The sequence below is a fragment of the Perognathus longimembris genome, chromosome 17 (genome assembly GCF_023159225.1).
Source record: "Perognathus longimembris pacificus isolate PPM17 chromosome 17, ASM2315922v1, whole genome shotgun sequence".
Classification (NCBI taxonomy): domain Eukaryota; kingdom Metazoa; phylum Chordata; class Mammalia; order Rodentia; family Heteromyidae; genus Perognathus; species Perognathus longimembris.
The window spans coordinates 14,893,277-14,910,672 of record NC_063177.1 but is presented as its reverse complement, the minus strand read 5'-3'; the positions used below and the strand labels follow the sequence as shown (position 1 = coordinate 14,910,672).

At 47.8% G+C, this 17,396-nt stretch overlaps 1 protein-coding gene across 1 annotated transcript; it reads right to left on the bottom strand.

The window, feature by feature from the left end:
• Nucleotides 1-600: 600 nt before the first annotated feature.
• Nucleotides 601-15,427, bottom strand: Tnfrsf13b (TNF receptor superfamily member 13B). The gene is made up of 5 exons (XM_048366062.1): nucleotides 15,403-15,427; nucleotides 5,345-5,482; nucleotides 2,735-2,983; nucleotides 1,166-1,372; nucleotides 601-830 (listed from the first exon to the last, which is right to left on the bottom strand). Exons 2-5 carry the CDS (start codon nucleotides 5,451-5,453, stop codon nucleotides 601-603), a joined length of 795 nt encoding a protein of 264 aa, XP_048222019.1. The 5' UTR covers nucleotides 5,454-5,482; nucleotides 15,403-15,427.
• Nucleotides 15,428-17,396: the final 1,969 nt, after the last annotated feature.

The window sequence follows — 17,396 nt, the reverse complement described above, 5'->3', positions numbered from 1 at the left end:
TCTGGGGAACAGCTGCCGTTCTTGCAGACACCTGCTGCCTTGGCTCCAGCCTCCTACTCCCCGCTGAGGACACGCCTATGCCATGCCCTTCACAAGGACCCACTGGAGGACATTTTGTTACAGAGGAGGAGATGGGACAACTCCAGCCTTTACCTCCCCTGTTTCTGCCCCAGCCCCACCCCATGCACCTTTCAGCCTTTCCATTTTCTTTGTCCCTCTTAAATAAGGAGAAGCAAAGCTCTAGCATGCACCCCACTTCTGGAGCCCAAACCCAGGCCCAAAGCTCTCTGGGGACATGGTTTGCAAGGCAGGACGCCCCGCAGCAGCCGGGTGGTTTCCTGTGCAGGAGAAGGGACTCTGGGCTTTGGGACCGGTGAACACAGGTGCCTTTATTACACGTGTTTAGGCGATGGTGAGCTGGCTAGAGCGCTCTCCATGGGCCTGCCCTGGGCCCCTTCCTTGTCTTCGTCCCCTCTGACACTCCTCCCCTAACACTCTCCCCTCCTCGTCCGGCCTCTCCGTCGTCTTCTTCTATCCCTCCGTCTCTTTTCCAGTCTCCAGGGTCTTGTCCCGACCACGCGCGTCTGTCCGGCTGCGCTGTCACCAGCACGCGCCCGGGCACCCGTCCTGGGTGGGCGCGCGCATCTCCTGGCCGCTGCCGCTGTCAGGGGCGTGCGCGCAAGGCGGGGCGGCGGTGCCCACAGCCGGCGCCAACCTGCCAGTGCCCGCGCTCTCCTGCGTGGGCGCCCTACGCTCGGGGAAGCACAAACTGCATGTCTCCACGGGTCCCAGAATCGCGCCCGGGGCTCCACCGGCCTCCATCGCTGGGTCTGCGGGGACAAGGGAGGCCGTGGGCGGGGGTGGGGGGCGGGGGAGAGGACCCCAGGGTCGCCGCTTCCACCGGAGCTGGAGCCCACAGAGGTCCCACTGACCCACGATCCCCAGCCATCCCACCCGCCCGGCCCGAAACTACCCATCGGACCCAAGGTGACCCCTGGGAGCCCAAGCCGCCACCCACATCCACTCTGTCTCTTTAACCTGATTTTACCGGGTGTCCACATGCCCCAGGCTCTCCCGCCAAGGCTGATGATTAGACACGGTGATGAGAGGTGGGGGCAATGGCCCTCGCTTGTCACCCTTGTCACTGAGTAGGGAAGAAGATGACTCGGCTTCCAGCACTCACCGTGGGCATACTTGGGTTTGGGATTGCGGGGCCCCGCGGGGCGCCGGCTGGAGAGTGGCTCCCCCTTCCTCTTGAGGACGCAGGCAACCACGGCCACCAGGAAGCAGCAGAGGGCCGCGCAGAGGCAGAGCCCTAGGGTGCTGTACACCAGGGCTAGCTGCTCCGTGCTCCCCTTGGGGCCAAGAGGCTCTGCACGAGAAGACGGGTTAGGAGGGGTACCCAGTCTCCAAGTTCCTCTCCTTAGACTAGTAGCCATTGCGCCCGCCCCACCTCCAGGGACCCCCAAGCCCTTACCATGGTCTTTTTTTTTTTTTTTTTTTTTCCAGTCCTGGGCCTTGGACTCAGGGCCTGAGCACTGTCCCTGGCTTCCTTTTGCTCAAGGCTAGCACTCTGCCACTTGAGCCACAGCGCCACTTCTGGCCATTTTCTATATATGTGGTGCTGGGGAATCGAACCCAGGGGCTTCATGTATATGAGGCAAGTACTGTACCACTAAGCCACATTCCCAGCCCTAATTTTTTTTCTTCTTCAAATTTTCTTGACCCAAGACTGGCTGAATGTTTCTGGGTCCTGAAGGACATTGACTGATGGCAACATTACTAATAGCAACTTCCTCCAAGACCTTGAGACCATCTCAAGCTGGCTTTCTCTGCCTTCCACATGCTAGGGTGGGAAACTAGAACTGTCCTAGACATAGATGGATGGATGCTGCTGGCTGGCTGGCTGGATAGATGGATGAATGGATAGATGATAGAAGATGGCTGGCTGGCTGATGGTTGGGTGGATGAGTGGATGGATGGATGATGGATGGATGATGGATGGGTGGATAGATGGATGATGGATGGATGGATGTTCTCTCCTTCACTTCTGAACCCAGGGTTCCTCCAAGGAGGAGAAGTCTTCCTGAGTGAGCTTATACTTTGAATGCAGGGCCAGAGAGAGAACAAGGGATGTAGGTGGGAGAGCTCAGGGGTGTAAATAAACCTGCCATTGCAGGAGGATTAAGAAAGATTCTCTACGGATAGTGCCTGGCATCCAGAATGGACTTGACCAGCGGTCCCTATCACCTGTGAGCATGGAGTCTGGCTCATATGTCCATCCTCCCCAGGGCCTTGGGCTGCCTGTTCCCAGACACGGGAAGAGCAAAGGTTAAGGAGAAATGCTAAGGGGAGGGCTTTGACTTTGGGCTGGCTTTTCCTCAGGCATGCAAAGCCAGGGACTCAAGTCTTGAGCTACACTGACCTGCACCCATTTCCACAAGTCATGCTTTCCAAAACTCCTGGACTAAGAAGATAAATTCGAATTAAAACTACAAAATAGATGTCATTTTCTATTTGTCATGCAGGCTGTGGCACAATAAGTGCCTTACATGCTTGTGAGACAGCCCAGGCAGAAAAATCTGTGAGACTCTTCCTCCAATTAACTGGGGGAAAAAAAAGAAGTGGAGCTGAGCTCAAGGGTAGAGCATCAGCCTTGAACTGAAAAGCCAAAGGATAGTGTCCAGGCCCTGAGATCAAGCCCCCAAACTGAAGCTAACCTTGGGTGACTTACCTGTGCCTGCTTCTGAGACTCTGTGCTCCGATACTTGGTACCTTCCTGCACTGTCTGACGTGGCGTCCACCTCTCCAGTCTGCTGTCTCCTAAGCTCTGCAGGGAGGTTTGCTCGGCTTCTGAGCTTGTTCTCACAGAAATGTGCACATTGCTTGGGGTGCTGTCCACAGGTCGTGATGCAGCTGACGCACTTTCTCAGGAGTTGGTCGTAGTAGTACTTGCCCGGCTCCTTGGGACACCTGAGAGACTCTGGGAGACAGGAATGAGGGATGAAAAAGGGTCCTGCAGAAACTCTGGGTCTGGTCTCAAAGTACCTCAAAGTGAAAAGACAGTCTAATTCTCAAAAAGCAATTCCAGAACAATCCAGGTCTTTTTACCACCTACAAATTGAAGGCTATGCATTGTCTTCTAAGTACTATTGTAGCTGTGCTATATCTATTTTTTAAAATGTGTTGTTATTGTAAAGATTATGTACAGAGCAGTTACAGTTATGTAAGTCAGGTAAAGAGTACATTTCTTTTTGAACAATGTCACCTCTTCCCTTGCTCTCTCCCAGTTTCCCCCCACCTCCCCCTTTCACCCACAAGTTGTATAGTTCATTTTCCACATAGTGCCTAGTAAGTATCACTGCTGCATTTGTTCACCCCATGTCCTGCCAATTCTGTACCCCCTCCTTACCCTCCCAAAGACAGATAAATGAACAAACAAGACAAAAGGAAATAAAAACAAAAAAAAAGATCAGTAAAGGAAAAAAAAACCCAAAACCTTGTTTCCATTTCCCAGAGTTCATTTCAAGAAATATTATTTTATTTGTTTGTTTTGTTTTCGTTGCCAGTCCTGGGGCTTGGACTCAGGGCCTGAGCACTGTCCCTGCTTCTTTTTGCTCAAGGCTAGCACTCTACTACTTGAGCCACATCACCACTTCCGGCTTTTTTCTATATATGTGGTGCTGAGGAATCGAACCCAGGGCTTCAGGTATACGAGGTGAGCACTTTACCACTAGGCCATATTCCCAGCCCCAAGAAATATTATTTTATATCAACTTTTTTGTGGTTTTTTTTAATTTTTGTCAGTTGTAAGGCATGAACTCGGAGCCTGGGCACTGTTCCTGAATGCTTTTTGCTCAAGGCCAGTGCTCTATCATTCTGAGCCACAGCACTACTTCTTATTTTTGAGTGGTTAATTGGAGATCCTAGGACTTTTCTGCCAGGGCTGGCTTCAAACCGCTCAGATCTCAGCCTCCTCAGTAGTAAGGATTGCAGGCGTGAGCCACTGACAACCAGCTGCCATCTGTTTTTTACTTTTCATTATTATTTCTTCTTTGGCCTATTGAGTCTTTTTTTTTTTTTTGTCAATCATGAGGATTGAACTTAAAGGCTGGGCACTGTCCCTGAATTTCTTTTACTCATGGTTAGTGTTCTATCACGTGAGCTACAGTGCCACTTCTGGCTTTTTCCACACAGTTAAATTTGCTTTAAAATACACAAGCAAAAACAAGACAAAAACAAAACAAAACAAAGTTGGGGGCTGGGAACGTGGCTTAGTGGTAAAGTGCTTGCCTAGCAGGCATGAAGCTCTGGTTCAATTACTCAGTACCACATAAACAGAAAAGGCCAGAAGTGGCACTGTAGCTCATGTGGTAGAGTGCTAGCCTTAAGCAAAAACAGCTCAGGGACAGTGCCCAGGCCCCAAGTTCAAGCCCTGGGACTGGCCAAAAAAGATAGTTGGAAAATAAAAAGGCAGAGGGCTGGAAATATGGCCTACTGGTAGAGTGCCTGCCTCATATATATGAAGCCCTGGGTTCAATTCCTCAGCACCACATATATAGAAAAAACCAGAGGTGGCGCTGTGGTTCAAGTGGTAGAGTGCTAGCCTTGAGCAAAAAGAAGCCAGGGACAGTGGTTAGGCCCTGAGTTCAAGGCTCAAAACTGGCAAAAACAAACAAAATAAAAAGGCAGAGTTGTAAGGATTTTTTTTTAAGCTAATGATGGGCACAGATTTATCATGCCATCCTAGCTCCATGTTTGTGTATGTTTGATCTTTTTTTTTTTTTTTTTGTGGCCAGTCCTGGGCCTTGAACTCAGGGCCTGAGTACTGTCCCTGGCTTCCTTTTGCTCAAGGCTAGCACTCTGCCACTTGAGCCACAGCGCCACTTCTGGCCATTTTCTATATATGTGGTGCTGGGGAATTGAACCCAGGGCTTCATGTATATGAGGCTCTTGCCACTAGGCCATATTCCCAGCCATGTTTGATCATTTCTATAATAAAAAGTTTCAAAAGAAACTAATTGCATACAAAGGAGGGCCTAACTCCTGCTAGGTAGAGGGCTGAGACTCAAGGGTTAGGTAGGGGGAAGCTGAGGGAAGATGAATGAGGAAAATATATTGCAGGCAAAGGAACAGCATATGGAAAGGGCTTGAGGCAAGAGAGAATGTGGCATGTTCACGAAGCCAAATGAATCAGTGTGGCTAGAGCAGAGCTGAAGGACACAGAAGCATTGTAGGTGTTCTCCCCATCCCCAACTTCACTGCAGTGGGGCCAGAGGGGATTCTGGGGGGAAGTGAGGTGAGGGATGGGCCCCTGTCTGCATGGCTCAGGCCCAGAACTTACTGCAGAAGGCCACACAGGTGCTCACGCTCTCATGGTCGCAATTCAGCTTGCAGGAGATGCAGCGATGCCGCAAGGGATTCCAATACTGCTCTTCTGGACAGGATCCCATAGCCGCCCCCAGTCTTGGGCCCTGCAGAGCTGAGAGGTGGGCAGGTGAGGGAATCAGGCAGCAGACTGGAACCCAGGAATTGCTCCACCCCCCATTCCCAGAGTCATTCTCTGACCCAGCTGGCTGTGTTTACTGAGCAAGGCAGAGGATCCTCCCCACCCAGCCTCACTTTCTCCTTCTGTGAAATGGTTGTTGTAAAGTTTCCTCTCTTTCTCACACCAGCTGCACCTTGCTTAGCCCTGCTTCTTCATCTACCTTCTGTGTTAGGCTTCTTCTAACCACAGGATCTTTACACATGCTATTTCCCCAGCCCAACCCCTTCAGCTGATTCATCCTTTCTCATCGTTGGGATCACTGTTTAAGCTCTACTTCTTTGGGGAGACTGGCTCTGATGTTAACAACTATAATTTAGCTGTAAACCTAGCTACTCAGGAGACTGAGATCTGAGTCGTGGTTCAAAGACAACCCAGGCAGGAAAGTCCATGAGACTCTTATCTCCAATAAACCTCTAAAAGGCCAGAAATGGAAGTAGAGTGTTAGCCTTGAATGAAAGAAAAGCTAGGGGGCAGAGCCTAAGCTTGGAGTTCAAATACAACAATCAAATAAATAATAAAAGCCACGTGCTGATGGCTCATTCCTGTAATCCTAGCTACTCAGGAGGCTGAGATCTAAGGATCGTGGTTCAAAGCCAGCCCAGGCAGGAAAGTACATGTGAGCTTCTTTTTGTTTGTTTGTTTGTTTTGCTTGAACTGAGGCTTGAACTCAGGGCTTGAGCACTATCCCTGGCTTCTTTTTGCTTGAGGCTAGCACTCTACCACTTAAGCCACAGCACCACTTCTGGTTTTTTCTGTATATGTGGTGCTGAGGAGTCGAACCCATGGCTCTATGTATGCAAGGCAAGCACTCTACCACTAGGCCACATCCCCAGCCCACATGTGAGATTCTTATCTCCAATTAACTTCCAAAAACAAAGCCAGAAATGGTGCTGTGGCTCAAGTGGTAGAGCGCTAACCTTGAGCAAAAGAGCTCAGGGACCGTGTCCAGGACTTGAGTTCAAGCCCCAGGACCACTACTTAATTAATGGTGGAAGAGAGATCACAAGGTTTCTGAGAGACAGCATTGTAATTAAACTTTCCACCCAGCCAATATGGCTTGGGAAGGTCAGGAACTGTCACAAGCTGGGGTTTTTGATACTCCACCCACCTAAGAATCAGTGATAGGATTCAGTCCAGCCTAAAGTGGGTTCAAACCATTTGTTCTTTAACTTATCTGCCCAGGCAAATAAAGCCATGTTTTAGAGGTCAGATATAATTCAGTAAACCTCCCCACTCCTGACACTGTGACTCTGCCCTGTGGGCTGGTCCTGGCCAGTGTGATTCTCACCCTAGAGATGACCCACTTTCAATATATTTAAAATACATTCAGCCAGGTATTGGTGGCTCACACATGTAATTCTAGCTACTCTGGAATCTGAGGTTTTCAGTTCAAAGCCAACCCAGGTGGGAACGTCCATGAGACTCTTATCTCCAATTAACTGCCAATAAAAGCCAGAAGTAGAGCTATGGCTCAAGTAGCAGAGCAAAGCCTTAAGTGAAAAAGCTCAGGGACAATGTCCAGGCCCTGAGTTCCAGACACAGCATACACACACACACACACACACACACACACACACACACACACACACACACACACACAGTACTTTTTTCCTAACATACTTTTTTGACACTTCCATACACACAAAATATAATATACAAAAATGGTCAATAGGGGCTGGGGATATGGCCTAGTGGCAAGAGTGCTTGCCTCGTATACATGAGGCCCTGGGTTCGATTCCCCAGCACCACATATATGGAAAACGGCCAGAAGGGGCGCTGTGGCTCAGGTGGCAGAGTGCTAGCCTTGAGCAAGAAGAAGCCAGGGACAGTGCTCAGGCCCTGAGTCCAAGGCCCAGGACTGCCCCCCCCCAAAAAAAGGTCAATATAAGCATGTGGAAAGACAGGGTCATTAATTACAAGAGGAATGGAGAAACGTGAACTCTTCATGCATCCTCCTGAAGACGTGTGCAAACAGCTGCTATGGAAAATGATTGGGCAACTCACACCAAAGTTCAACACATGACTACGGTGTGACCCAGCAACTCTCTCCCAGAGGGATTTGTAAGCAGTGATACAAACAGGCCTACCATCGTTTACAGCACACACAGCAACACAACCTACTAGCCCAAGGCAGAAAAAACCAGTAGCTCATCATAAGACTGATGGATAAACAAGGTGTTCAATACATTCAAGAGTACAGAGGGAATATTACTCAGGTATTAACATGAATGAATGAAGAACTGACATGTGTCCTACATAGGTGAGTCGCTGTGAAATAAGCCAGGCTCAGAAGGACTGTCAGCATATGATGCGACTTACAAGGAGTAACTAGAATAGGCAAATCCATAGGGATGGAAAGTAGACTAAGCTAGGTGTGAGGATTGTGAGTTTGAGATAAGCCTGGACCACAGAGCAAAATCTGCCTCAAAAGAGAGAGAGAAAAAAAGAAAGAAAGGAGAGAGGGGAGAAGGAAAGGAAGGAGAGAGGGAGGGAAGGAAGGAAGGAAGGAAGGAAGGAAGGAAGGAAGGAAGGAAGGAAGGAAGGAAGGAAGAAAGAAAGGAAGGAAGAGAGGGAGGGAGGGAAGGAGGGAGGGAAGGAGGGAAAGAGGGAGAGAGGGAGGGAGGGAGGAAGGGAGGGAGGGAGGAAGGGAGGGAGGGAGGGAGGGAGGGAGGGAGGGAGGGAGGGAAGTTAAAAGGCTGAGAGAATGGAGAGTACAGAACTTCTGTTAATCAGGAAGCTGATGCCTGGAGGATCACAGTTTGAAGCCAGACTGAGCAGAAAACTCTACAAAACTCTATCTCCCATTAATCAGCAAAAAGTTTGGCTAAAGGCATGGGTTAAGTGATAGAGTGCCAGCCATATAAAAGAAAGTGGAACAATGGTGAGGCCCTGCATTCAAACCATGGAAAACAAAAACAAAAAGCAAACTTCTATTGGAGAACTGAAAAAGTTTTCGGGATAACCAGTAGTGACCGAGTATGTGCTTTATGTCCCTGAATTGTGTGTGTAAAGTGATTAAGATTACATATATATATATATATATATATATATATATATATATATATTTTACTATTTAAAACCAAAATAGGCCAGCTCTGGTGGCTCATGCCTATAATCCTAACTACTCAGGAGGCTGAGATTTGAGGATTGCAGTTCAAAGCCAGGCCAAGCAGGAAAGTCAAAGCGACTCTTATCTCCAATAAACTATTCAGATAAAGCCAGAAGTGGCTCCGTGGCTCAAGTGGTAGAGTGCTAGCCTTGAGCAAAAGAAGCTTAGGGACAGTGCTCAGGCCCAGAGTTCAAGGCCCAGGACTGGCAAAAAAGAAAGACAGAAGAAAGAAAGAGAGAAAGAAAGAAACAAGGGAAGAAACAAAAAAGAAACAAAGAAAGAGGGGGCTGGGAATATGGCCCAGTGGTAAAGTGCTTGCCTCGTAAACATGAAGTCCTGGGTTCGATTCCCCAGCACCACATATACAGAAAACGGCCAGAAGTGGCGCTGTGGCTCAAGTGGCAATGTGCTAGCCTTGGGCAAAAAGGAAGCCAGGGACAGTGCTCAGGCCCTGAGTCCAAAGCCCTGGACTGGCAAAAAAAAAAAGAGAGAGAGAGAGAATGAAGTCAGGGCAGGGAGGAGACACAGGCAGGAGAGACCTAGAGGTAGGGGTGGGGTGGGGAAGAACTGTGACCCTCAGCAGGAGGGAAGCCTGGAGTGATAAAGTCCCCAATCAAAGACTTCAAGGTGAGAAGAAAAAAAATCCAGTGGCTCACGCCTGTAACCATACTCAGGAAGCTGCTTTCTGAGGATCAAGGTTAGAAGCCAGCCTGAGCAGCAAAGTCCCCGAGAGACTCTTACCTCCAATAAACTATGCAAAAACCAGAAGTGGAGCTATGATTCAAAGTGGTAGAGCCCTATCCTTGAGCAAAAAAGAGCACAGAGATAGCACCAAGGCTGGGAGTTAAAGCCCTACAACCACCACTACCACCAAAAGTCTTCAGGTGTTTTTTTGTTTTTTTGTTTTTTTTGTTTTTTTTGCCAGTCCTGGGCCTTGAACTCAGGGCCTGAGCACTGTTCCTGGCTTCCTTTTTTGCTCAAAGCTCTGCCACTTGAGCCACAGCGCCAATTCTGGCCGTTTTCTATGTGGTGCTAGCAAATCGAACCCAGGGCTTCATGTATATGAGGTAAGCCCTCTTGCTACTAGGCCATATTCCCAGCCCCTTCATGTGTTTTCTTTACATACAAACTTGGATTTCTGAAAGATTTTTCTAGCTAAGACCTAGAAACCCACACAAGAAAACAACACCTGAGACAAATAAAGCAAACCAACAAAAACCTTGATGACAGGAAACTTCTTATTGGAAGTCCACAAACACAGGGAAAATGGAAATATTTGCAACCAAAAGAAGAAAGAAGAAAACAACAGCCACCCAATAGAAAACTGTACAAAGGGGGCTGGGGATATGGCCTAGTGGCAAGAGTGCCTGCCTCATATACATGAGGCCCAGGGTTCAATTCCCCAGCACCACATATATAGAAAATGGCCAGAAGTGGCGCTGTGGCTCAAGTGGCAGAGTGCTAGCCTTGAGCAAAAAGAAGCCAGGGACAGTGCTCAGGCCCTGAGTCCAAGCCCCAGGACTGGCCAAAAAAAAAAAAAAAAGAAAACTGTACAAAAGCTATGAACAGGCAGTTCACAGACAGGGAAATACATGTAAAGATATTGGTTTTATGCACAAGGTAGAGGCAAATTCAAACCACACTATGCCATTGCCCCCTAACAGATGGTTGAAAATCCACATGTTAAAAACTGACCACAAGGAAAAGTGACACTCCTTCATTATCGAAGAAAAGTAATCAGAAAGGATTGGAGCACAGAGGGCTTAGTAGCTAAATTCTGGGATTTTTCCTGCAGCAAAGAAAAATGGTATTCATTGCAGCGATGTTTGTGACAGCCAAAGTAACCTACACATTCATCACTTAGGAATTGACTGAGCAAAGTATGATGACTATAAATTATAGTGAGGCCATTTACACGGTCTTAAAATACATTATGGATTATCACAGAACTCTCTGTAGGCATATTAGAAGACATGGAATTGTATCTTTTATTTATTTTGCGTATGTGTGTGCCAATACTAGGGCTCTCCCTTAGCGTTTTTCAAATGAGGCTGGTGCTCTACCACTCGAGCCGCAGCTCCACTTCTGGCTTTTTGATGGTTATTTAGAGGTAAGAATCTCTGGCCTTTCCTGCGTGGGCTGACTTTGAAGAGCAATTCTCAGATCTCAACCTGCTGAGTAGCTAAGATTACAGACATGAGCCATCAGCACCTGGCAAATTGTATGCTTTACATATATAAACTTGACCACATGGAAATTCTGTCAATTGAGCCACGAATCCTTTAGATCACAGGCATTTGGCTGATGAAAGAAAAGGAGAGAAAGGGGACTCTCTGTTATCTGTCTTTTATCCTTTCTGAGTTTCAAACCATGTGACCATATTCTGTATTGAAAAACAAATCAGTTAGTAGGTATTCATTGGCTCCCACCTGTAACCCTAGCTACTCAGGAGGCTGAAATCTGAGGATTACTGTTCAAAGCCAACCTGGACAAAATAGTCTCCAAAACTCCATTTCCAATTAACTAACAAAAAACAGGTCTGGAGGGGCTGGGAATGTGGCCTAGTGGTAGAGTGCTTGCCTCGTATACATGAAGCCCTGGGTTTGATTCCTCAGTACCACATATGTGGAAAAAGCCAGAAGTAACACTGTTGCTCAAGTGGTAGAGTGCTAGCCTTGAGCAAAAAGAAGCCAGGGACAGTGCTCAGGCCCTGAATTCAAGCAAAAAAAAAAACAGGGCTGGAGGCATGGCTCATGTTGCTCTACCAAGCAACAGCTGGGCAAGCAAACAGAGTGAATGCCAAGACCCTGAGTTCAAACCACAGTACTGCTGAAAGAAAACAGTAAAAATAAAAGCCAGACACCAGTGGCTCATTCTTCTAATCCTACCTACTCAGTAGACTGAGATCTGAGGATCACAGTTCAAAGCCAGCCCAGGCAAGAAAGTTCATGACAGTCTTATCTCCAATTAACCACCAGAAAAACTGGAAGTAGAACCTTAGCTCACAGTGGTAGAGCACTAGCTTTGAGCAAAAGAGCTCAGGGACAGCATCCAGGTCCTGAGTTCAAGCCTGACTGCCGACCAAAAATAAAAAGACCCATCCACAGCCTGGAAGCCACTGGACCAGGTGGGGAGATAGTAGCCAGGAGAACTCCTTGTAGATACCCAACTGAACAGAAACGTTGTCCCTGCCCCCTTCTCCACCCTCCCAGAAAACCCCAGAAGAGACAGGAAACCCCAAGAGTGGCGGCAGCCAGGCAGAAGAGAAGCTTAAGAAAGCTGCTCTGCAGATAGACAGGACAGGACAGGGAGAGTTCCTCTCATGCTCAGGGCCTGCAGCCTCAGAGGGGTTAAGACTAGGACTGAAGCTCCTCTGCACCCTGAAACCAGAGAGCAGCCAACAGATTCTTAGAGCCCTGTGCTTGAGCTTCCTGCCATGCCTGACTAGTTAACAGATGCTGTACCAAGAAAGGCCTCTGTGGTCAGATTAGCTTAGAAAATGCCAGCTTCAAGTAAGTCCAGGCCAGACAGTGTCTTCTGCCACAAAGGATGGGCCCAAGCTGTGTCGGCACCATGTGGCAGTGGTTCATAAGCAGTAAGGACAGTAGCAAATCAGCTGTCTGCAACAGCTTCTGTTTCAGATCCAAAACTAGTTGTATACAGCAGTTATACCTGCTGATCTAAGCAAAGGCAATGTTTTATCTTCTCAGCCTCTGAATTTATAAAATTGGCTCTGGTGATCACTAGGTAGTTTATAGCTAGTGTTCTGTTCCAATTCCCTTGAAAGAGGAAGCAGAGCCTTGGTTTCTAAAGACCAGTTTGAGGAGAATAAGATTTTTTTTAACCAGTCCTGGCCTTGAACTCAAGGCCTGGGCACTGTCCTTGAGTTTCCTTTGTTCAAGGCTAGCACCCTACCACTTGAGCCACAGAACCATTTCTGGCTTTTTCTGTTTATGTGGAACTGAGGAATCAAACCCAGGGCTTCATGCACGCTAGGCAAGTACTCTACCACTAAGCCATATTCCCAGCCCTTGGATAAGATTGTGTGAATGAGTGTTCATACAATGTTATCAATTAACACACAGTATTAACTGGAAATAAGAGACTCACTGACTTTCCTGCCTGGGCTGGCTTCAAACCACAATCCTCAGATTTCAGCCTCTTGAGTAGCTAGATTTACAGGCATGAGCCACCAGCATTCAGCCTTTGACATGATATCTTTCTGTTTGAGCAAAGCAGCATCGTTTGTTATATTACCTGAATTAACATGGTTAACTTGCATTTAATTGATTTCACACTATTAATTATTTATGTATTTTGTGTGTGTATGGGACTTGAGTTCAGGGGCTGGGCTCTGTCCCTTAGCCTTTTTGCTCAAGGTTGGAGCCACAGCTTCACTTAGCATTTTTTTAGATTGCTTGCTCACAGCTAGTGCTCTACCACTTGAGTTACATCCCCAGCTTTACTTTTTACTGGTTAAAGATGGAGTCTCATGGACTTTTTGCTTCACAGACTGGCTTCACCTGATCCTTCAAAGCTCAGCCTCCAAAGTAGCTAAAATTAAAAGTGTAAGCCACCAGCAGTAGACTTTGTTTTATTTGTCAGTTGAGAACTGTAAGCAGAAAGGATAAATACCCTTTTTAAGTTGATACAAGTAACAGATAAAAGTATTAAAATAGCAGATCATGGGTGGCTCACACATGTAATCCTAGCTACTCAGGAGACTGAGATCTGAGAATCACCAGTCCTGATAGCAAAGTTCTTTGAGACTCTTTATCCCCAATTAATCACCAAAAAGGCTGGAAATGGAACTGTGGCTCAAATGACAGAGCACTAGCCTTGAATGAAAAAGCTCAGGGTCAGTGCCCAGGGCCTGATTTCAAACCTCAGGATTGGCAAAAAAAAAAAAAAAAAAAAAAAAAAAAAAAAGGCAACTTTTAAGACTTGTCCGAGTAGGACCCCCCTCTCTCTGGCCTCTCGGATTTCCCAGCACCAGGAAGACCTTGTGAGCACAGAGTCACAGTGCTGGCTGCTTCCTGATCCCTGGTCTTGGTCCCCAAGGAGTCTAAGCCTGGCTCAAGGCCCTTGGACCCCAGCTCTGCTGAACTCTCCAAGGAGCTAAATGTATTTGATCACTTTCTGGGTATGGTACAGATGAAAATCACAGAAAAGACACACACCAACACTGGGGGGTGGCCAGTTAGAATGGCCTATACTCTGAACTCAGGAAACAACAAATGCTGGAGGGGCTGTGGGGAAAGAGGAACCCTTCTCCATTGTTGGTGGGAGTGCAAACTAGTACAACCACTTTGGAGAACAGTATGGAGGTTTCTCAAAAAGCTCAATATAGACCTACCCTATGACCCAGCCATACCACTCCTAGGCATCTATCCTAAACAGCAAACCCCAAGATATCAAAAAGACATTTGTACTTCCATGTTTATCGTGGCACAATTCACAATAGCCAAAATATGGAAACAACCCAGATGCCCCTCCACAGACGAATGGATCCAAAAAATATGGTACCTATACACAATGGAATACTACATAGTGATTAGGAATGGTGAAATATTGTTATTCGCAGGGAAATGGTCAGAACTCGAACAAATAATGTTGAGTGAGACAAGCCTAGAACACAGAAAACAAAGGGGCATGATCTCCCTGATATATGACTGTTAACAAAGGGAGACGGAGAGACAGTAGAGACCAAGTCTGTGAACACTGTATATGTTCTTGATACATTGTATATTGCATATGTGTCTACCTGACCTAGACAAGGGATGGAAAAACAGGTTGTAAGATATCACAAGAAATGTACACACTGCCCTACTATGTAACTGCACCCTCTTTGCACAACACCTTGTAAAAAAATTTATGTTCAATTAATAAAAAAAAAAAGAATAAATACTGAGAAGCGATTCTGAGAGAACAACAACAACAACAACAACAAAAAAGACTGGGGTGTGGGGGCCAAGGAGGTAGGAGACTGCAAATACAGGCAGAACCCTTACAGGGGCTGGAGTGTCCTTGTACCACGTGGGGACCAGGAGCCATCTTCTTCAAGCAACAAGTCCTTCCTTCCAGATAGCCTTTGCCTTTGCGCAAACCTTTCAAATCACCCTGACAGCTGGGCACCAGTGGCTCATGCCTGAGATTCTCAGGAAGCTGAGACCTAAGGATTGAGGTCTGAAGCCAACCCAGGCCAGAAAATCTGTGAAATTCTTATCTCCAATGAACCATCCCAAAGCTGGAAGGGGCCAGGCGCTGTTAGTTAGCATCAGTACTCCGAGCTACTCAGGAGGTTGAGATCTATGAGTGTGGTTCAAAGCCAACCAGGGCAGGGAATAGAACTGGGGCTCAAAGTGGTACAGCACTAGCCTTGAGCACAAAAGCTCAGGGGCAGCACCAAGGTACCAATTCGAGCTCCAGGACCAGAAAAAAAAAAGCTGGAAGTCGAGCTGTGGCTCAAATGGTAGAGCACCAGCCTTGCACAGCAGAGATAGCAGGGGAAAGAGCTAGCCACATCACCCCAGAGGAGAAACAACTGCACACTCCGGCCTCATCCTCTCCTAGCAGTTCAGGCCTGTACCCCCAAAAGGCTGAGACTGGGGCCCTCTCCATGTGCAGGGCTGCCATCTAGGGGCTTCCCAAGTTCAGGCCTCTGCTGCAAGCACCCATGGGGGCCCACCCTTGGGGGGATGCGAGTGGCACCTTTCCCCCCGCCCCCACCTGCCCAGCTACTCACACTGCTGCTGGCTGCCTGCCGGGCTCCCACCAAAGCTGTGCAAACTCGGGCCTAGCCTGCTCATGACTCGTGGTGTTTATTATTAGCCTGAGATTTGATTAGTTCCCCGGGCCAAGTTTCCTGGGTTTCCCCCTCAACCTGAGGATGCAAATCAGCCCACCTGCGCCTGCGCAGGGTACCCCGGGACCCAAGGTGGGCAGTCTGGGTGGAGTTCTCTGGTCCTACTGTGGGATCTCTACTGGTGGCCCAGGGCAATGGGGACCAGGCCTTACCAACGGCTGAGACCTTTACCCAGACACGACTTCTGCATTCCCAGTCCTTCCCTGGCCTTCTTGCAGGGGTGTGGGGGGTGGACAAGGACTTGGCCTTCCAGAAGGCTCAAGTCCTTTGCTTCTCCTGGACAGATTTATCTTTTCTCATTACATGGCTTGGCTGGAGTGTCATCTCCTCCAGGAAGCCCTCCCTGATTGCCCCCTCAGTCCACTAGCTGCATCCACAGCATCTGGGTACTCTTAGCCTGTCCTTACACATACATTTTCCAGCCCTTATTATCCTGTGTGGTGACTTTAAGTCTCCCCAGGTCTCTCCTGGGTGGAGGGAGCCCCAGTACTATGCTCACTACGGCACTATGCACAGCAGCCTTCATACAGAATCCACCTCTGTGCCTGTCCCTGGAAGAAGGGATACTCAAAATGTGGTGGAATTCCACACAGTAGAATTAGAGGACGTTAAGTAGGAGAAGTGAGACAGAAACACCACATTCTCACTCTCCGTGGAAGCTAAGAAGGTTGATCATGCAGAAGGTGAGAGGAGAACAGTGGTCATCAAAGCTGGGGGGTTAGGGGAGGGTTAGAGGCGATGGAGAGGGGATAGCCAGTGGGTACCCAGTTATAGCCACATAGGAAGAATAAGGCCTGGTGTTCAGTTGTGTAGTAGGGTGACTAATTATGAGGTGAGCACTTTACCACTAGGCCATATTCCTAGCCATAGGGTAACTAATTAATAATGATGTGTGCTCTACGGTATGGCACTTGTCTGGCATGTTCAAGGCCCTGGGTTTCACACACACACACACACACACACACACACACACACACACACACACACACACACGGAAAGCTAGAAGAGTTTTTTTTAATGCTTTCACAGGCCTGTGATCCTAGTTACTCGGGAGGCTGAGAGGATCGAGGTTTGAGGCCAGCGTGGGGAAGAAAAGTTCAAGAGACTGCCTTCTCAACAGAGTTGAACATAGTGCCTCAAGCCTGTGATCCCAGCTACAACCAAAAGACTAAAATAGGTGGATCACAGCCCAGGTGTGAATCCAGGCAGGAAGAGAGACTCTGTTTCCAAAATAACCAATATCTACGCATACGAACAGAAAGGTCTGAGATAGCTGGGTGTGGGTGGCTCTCGCCTATAATCCTAGCTACTCAGGAGTCTGAGATAGGAGGATTGCCCTTCAAAGCCAGCCTGGGCAGGAAAGTTCTGGAGACTCTTTTCTCCAATAAATTAACAACAACAACAACAACAACAACAACAACAACAAAAGGTAGAAATAGAGCTGTGGCTCAAATTGGGTAGAATGCTAGCCTGGAAATCAAAGACAAAGCCCAAGCCCTGAGCTCAAGCCTCAGGACTGGCACGCACACATCTGGAGGTGTGGCTCAATGGTAGGAGCTCCTGCTTTGCAAGTGCAAGGAGCTCTTCATACTCACAGACACAGGGGAAAACAAATACAATTTGAACAGATTTAAACCAATAAATGTTGCCTCGTCAAGTTGGCAGAGTTTAGAGTTTGATACTATCAAGTAGTGGGGTGATCTGCAGAAACATGAACTTAGAGGAGAAGGTGGGTGGCACCATTTGGGGGGACAATATGGTAGAATTAATTGACATATACAGCATGCTGGCCACTCCTGTAACCCGAGAATTGTTGGGCATCACTGAAAACTTTGTCAGTGATAGCAGGAGCTGGGGGATCATTTACATGTTTA

Excerpts from the sequence above, each read along its gene's own strand:
- Tnfrsf13b (XM_048366062.1), bottom strand. The coding sequence starts at position 5,453 with ATGGGATCCTGTCCAGAAGAGCAGTATTGGAATCCCTTGCGGCATCGC. Across the intron at positions 2,984-5,344 it reads CACCTGTGTGGCCTTCTGCA|AGTCTCTCAGGTGTCCCAAG; the intron begins GTAAGTTCTGGG and ends CCTGTCTCCCAG. Across the intron at positions 831-1,165 it reads CGGTGAGTGCTGGAAGCCGA|ACCCAGCGATGGAGGCCGGT; the intron begins GTCATCTTCTTC and ends TTGTCCCCGCAG.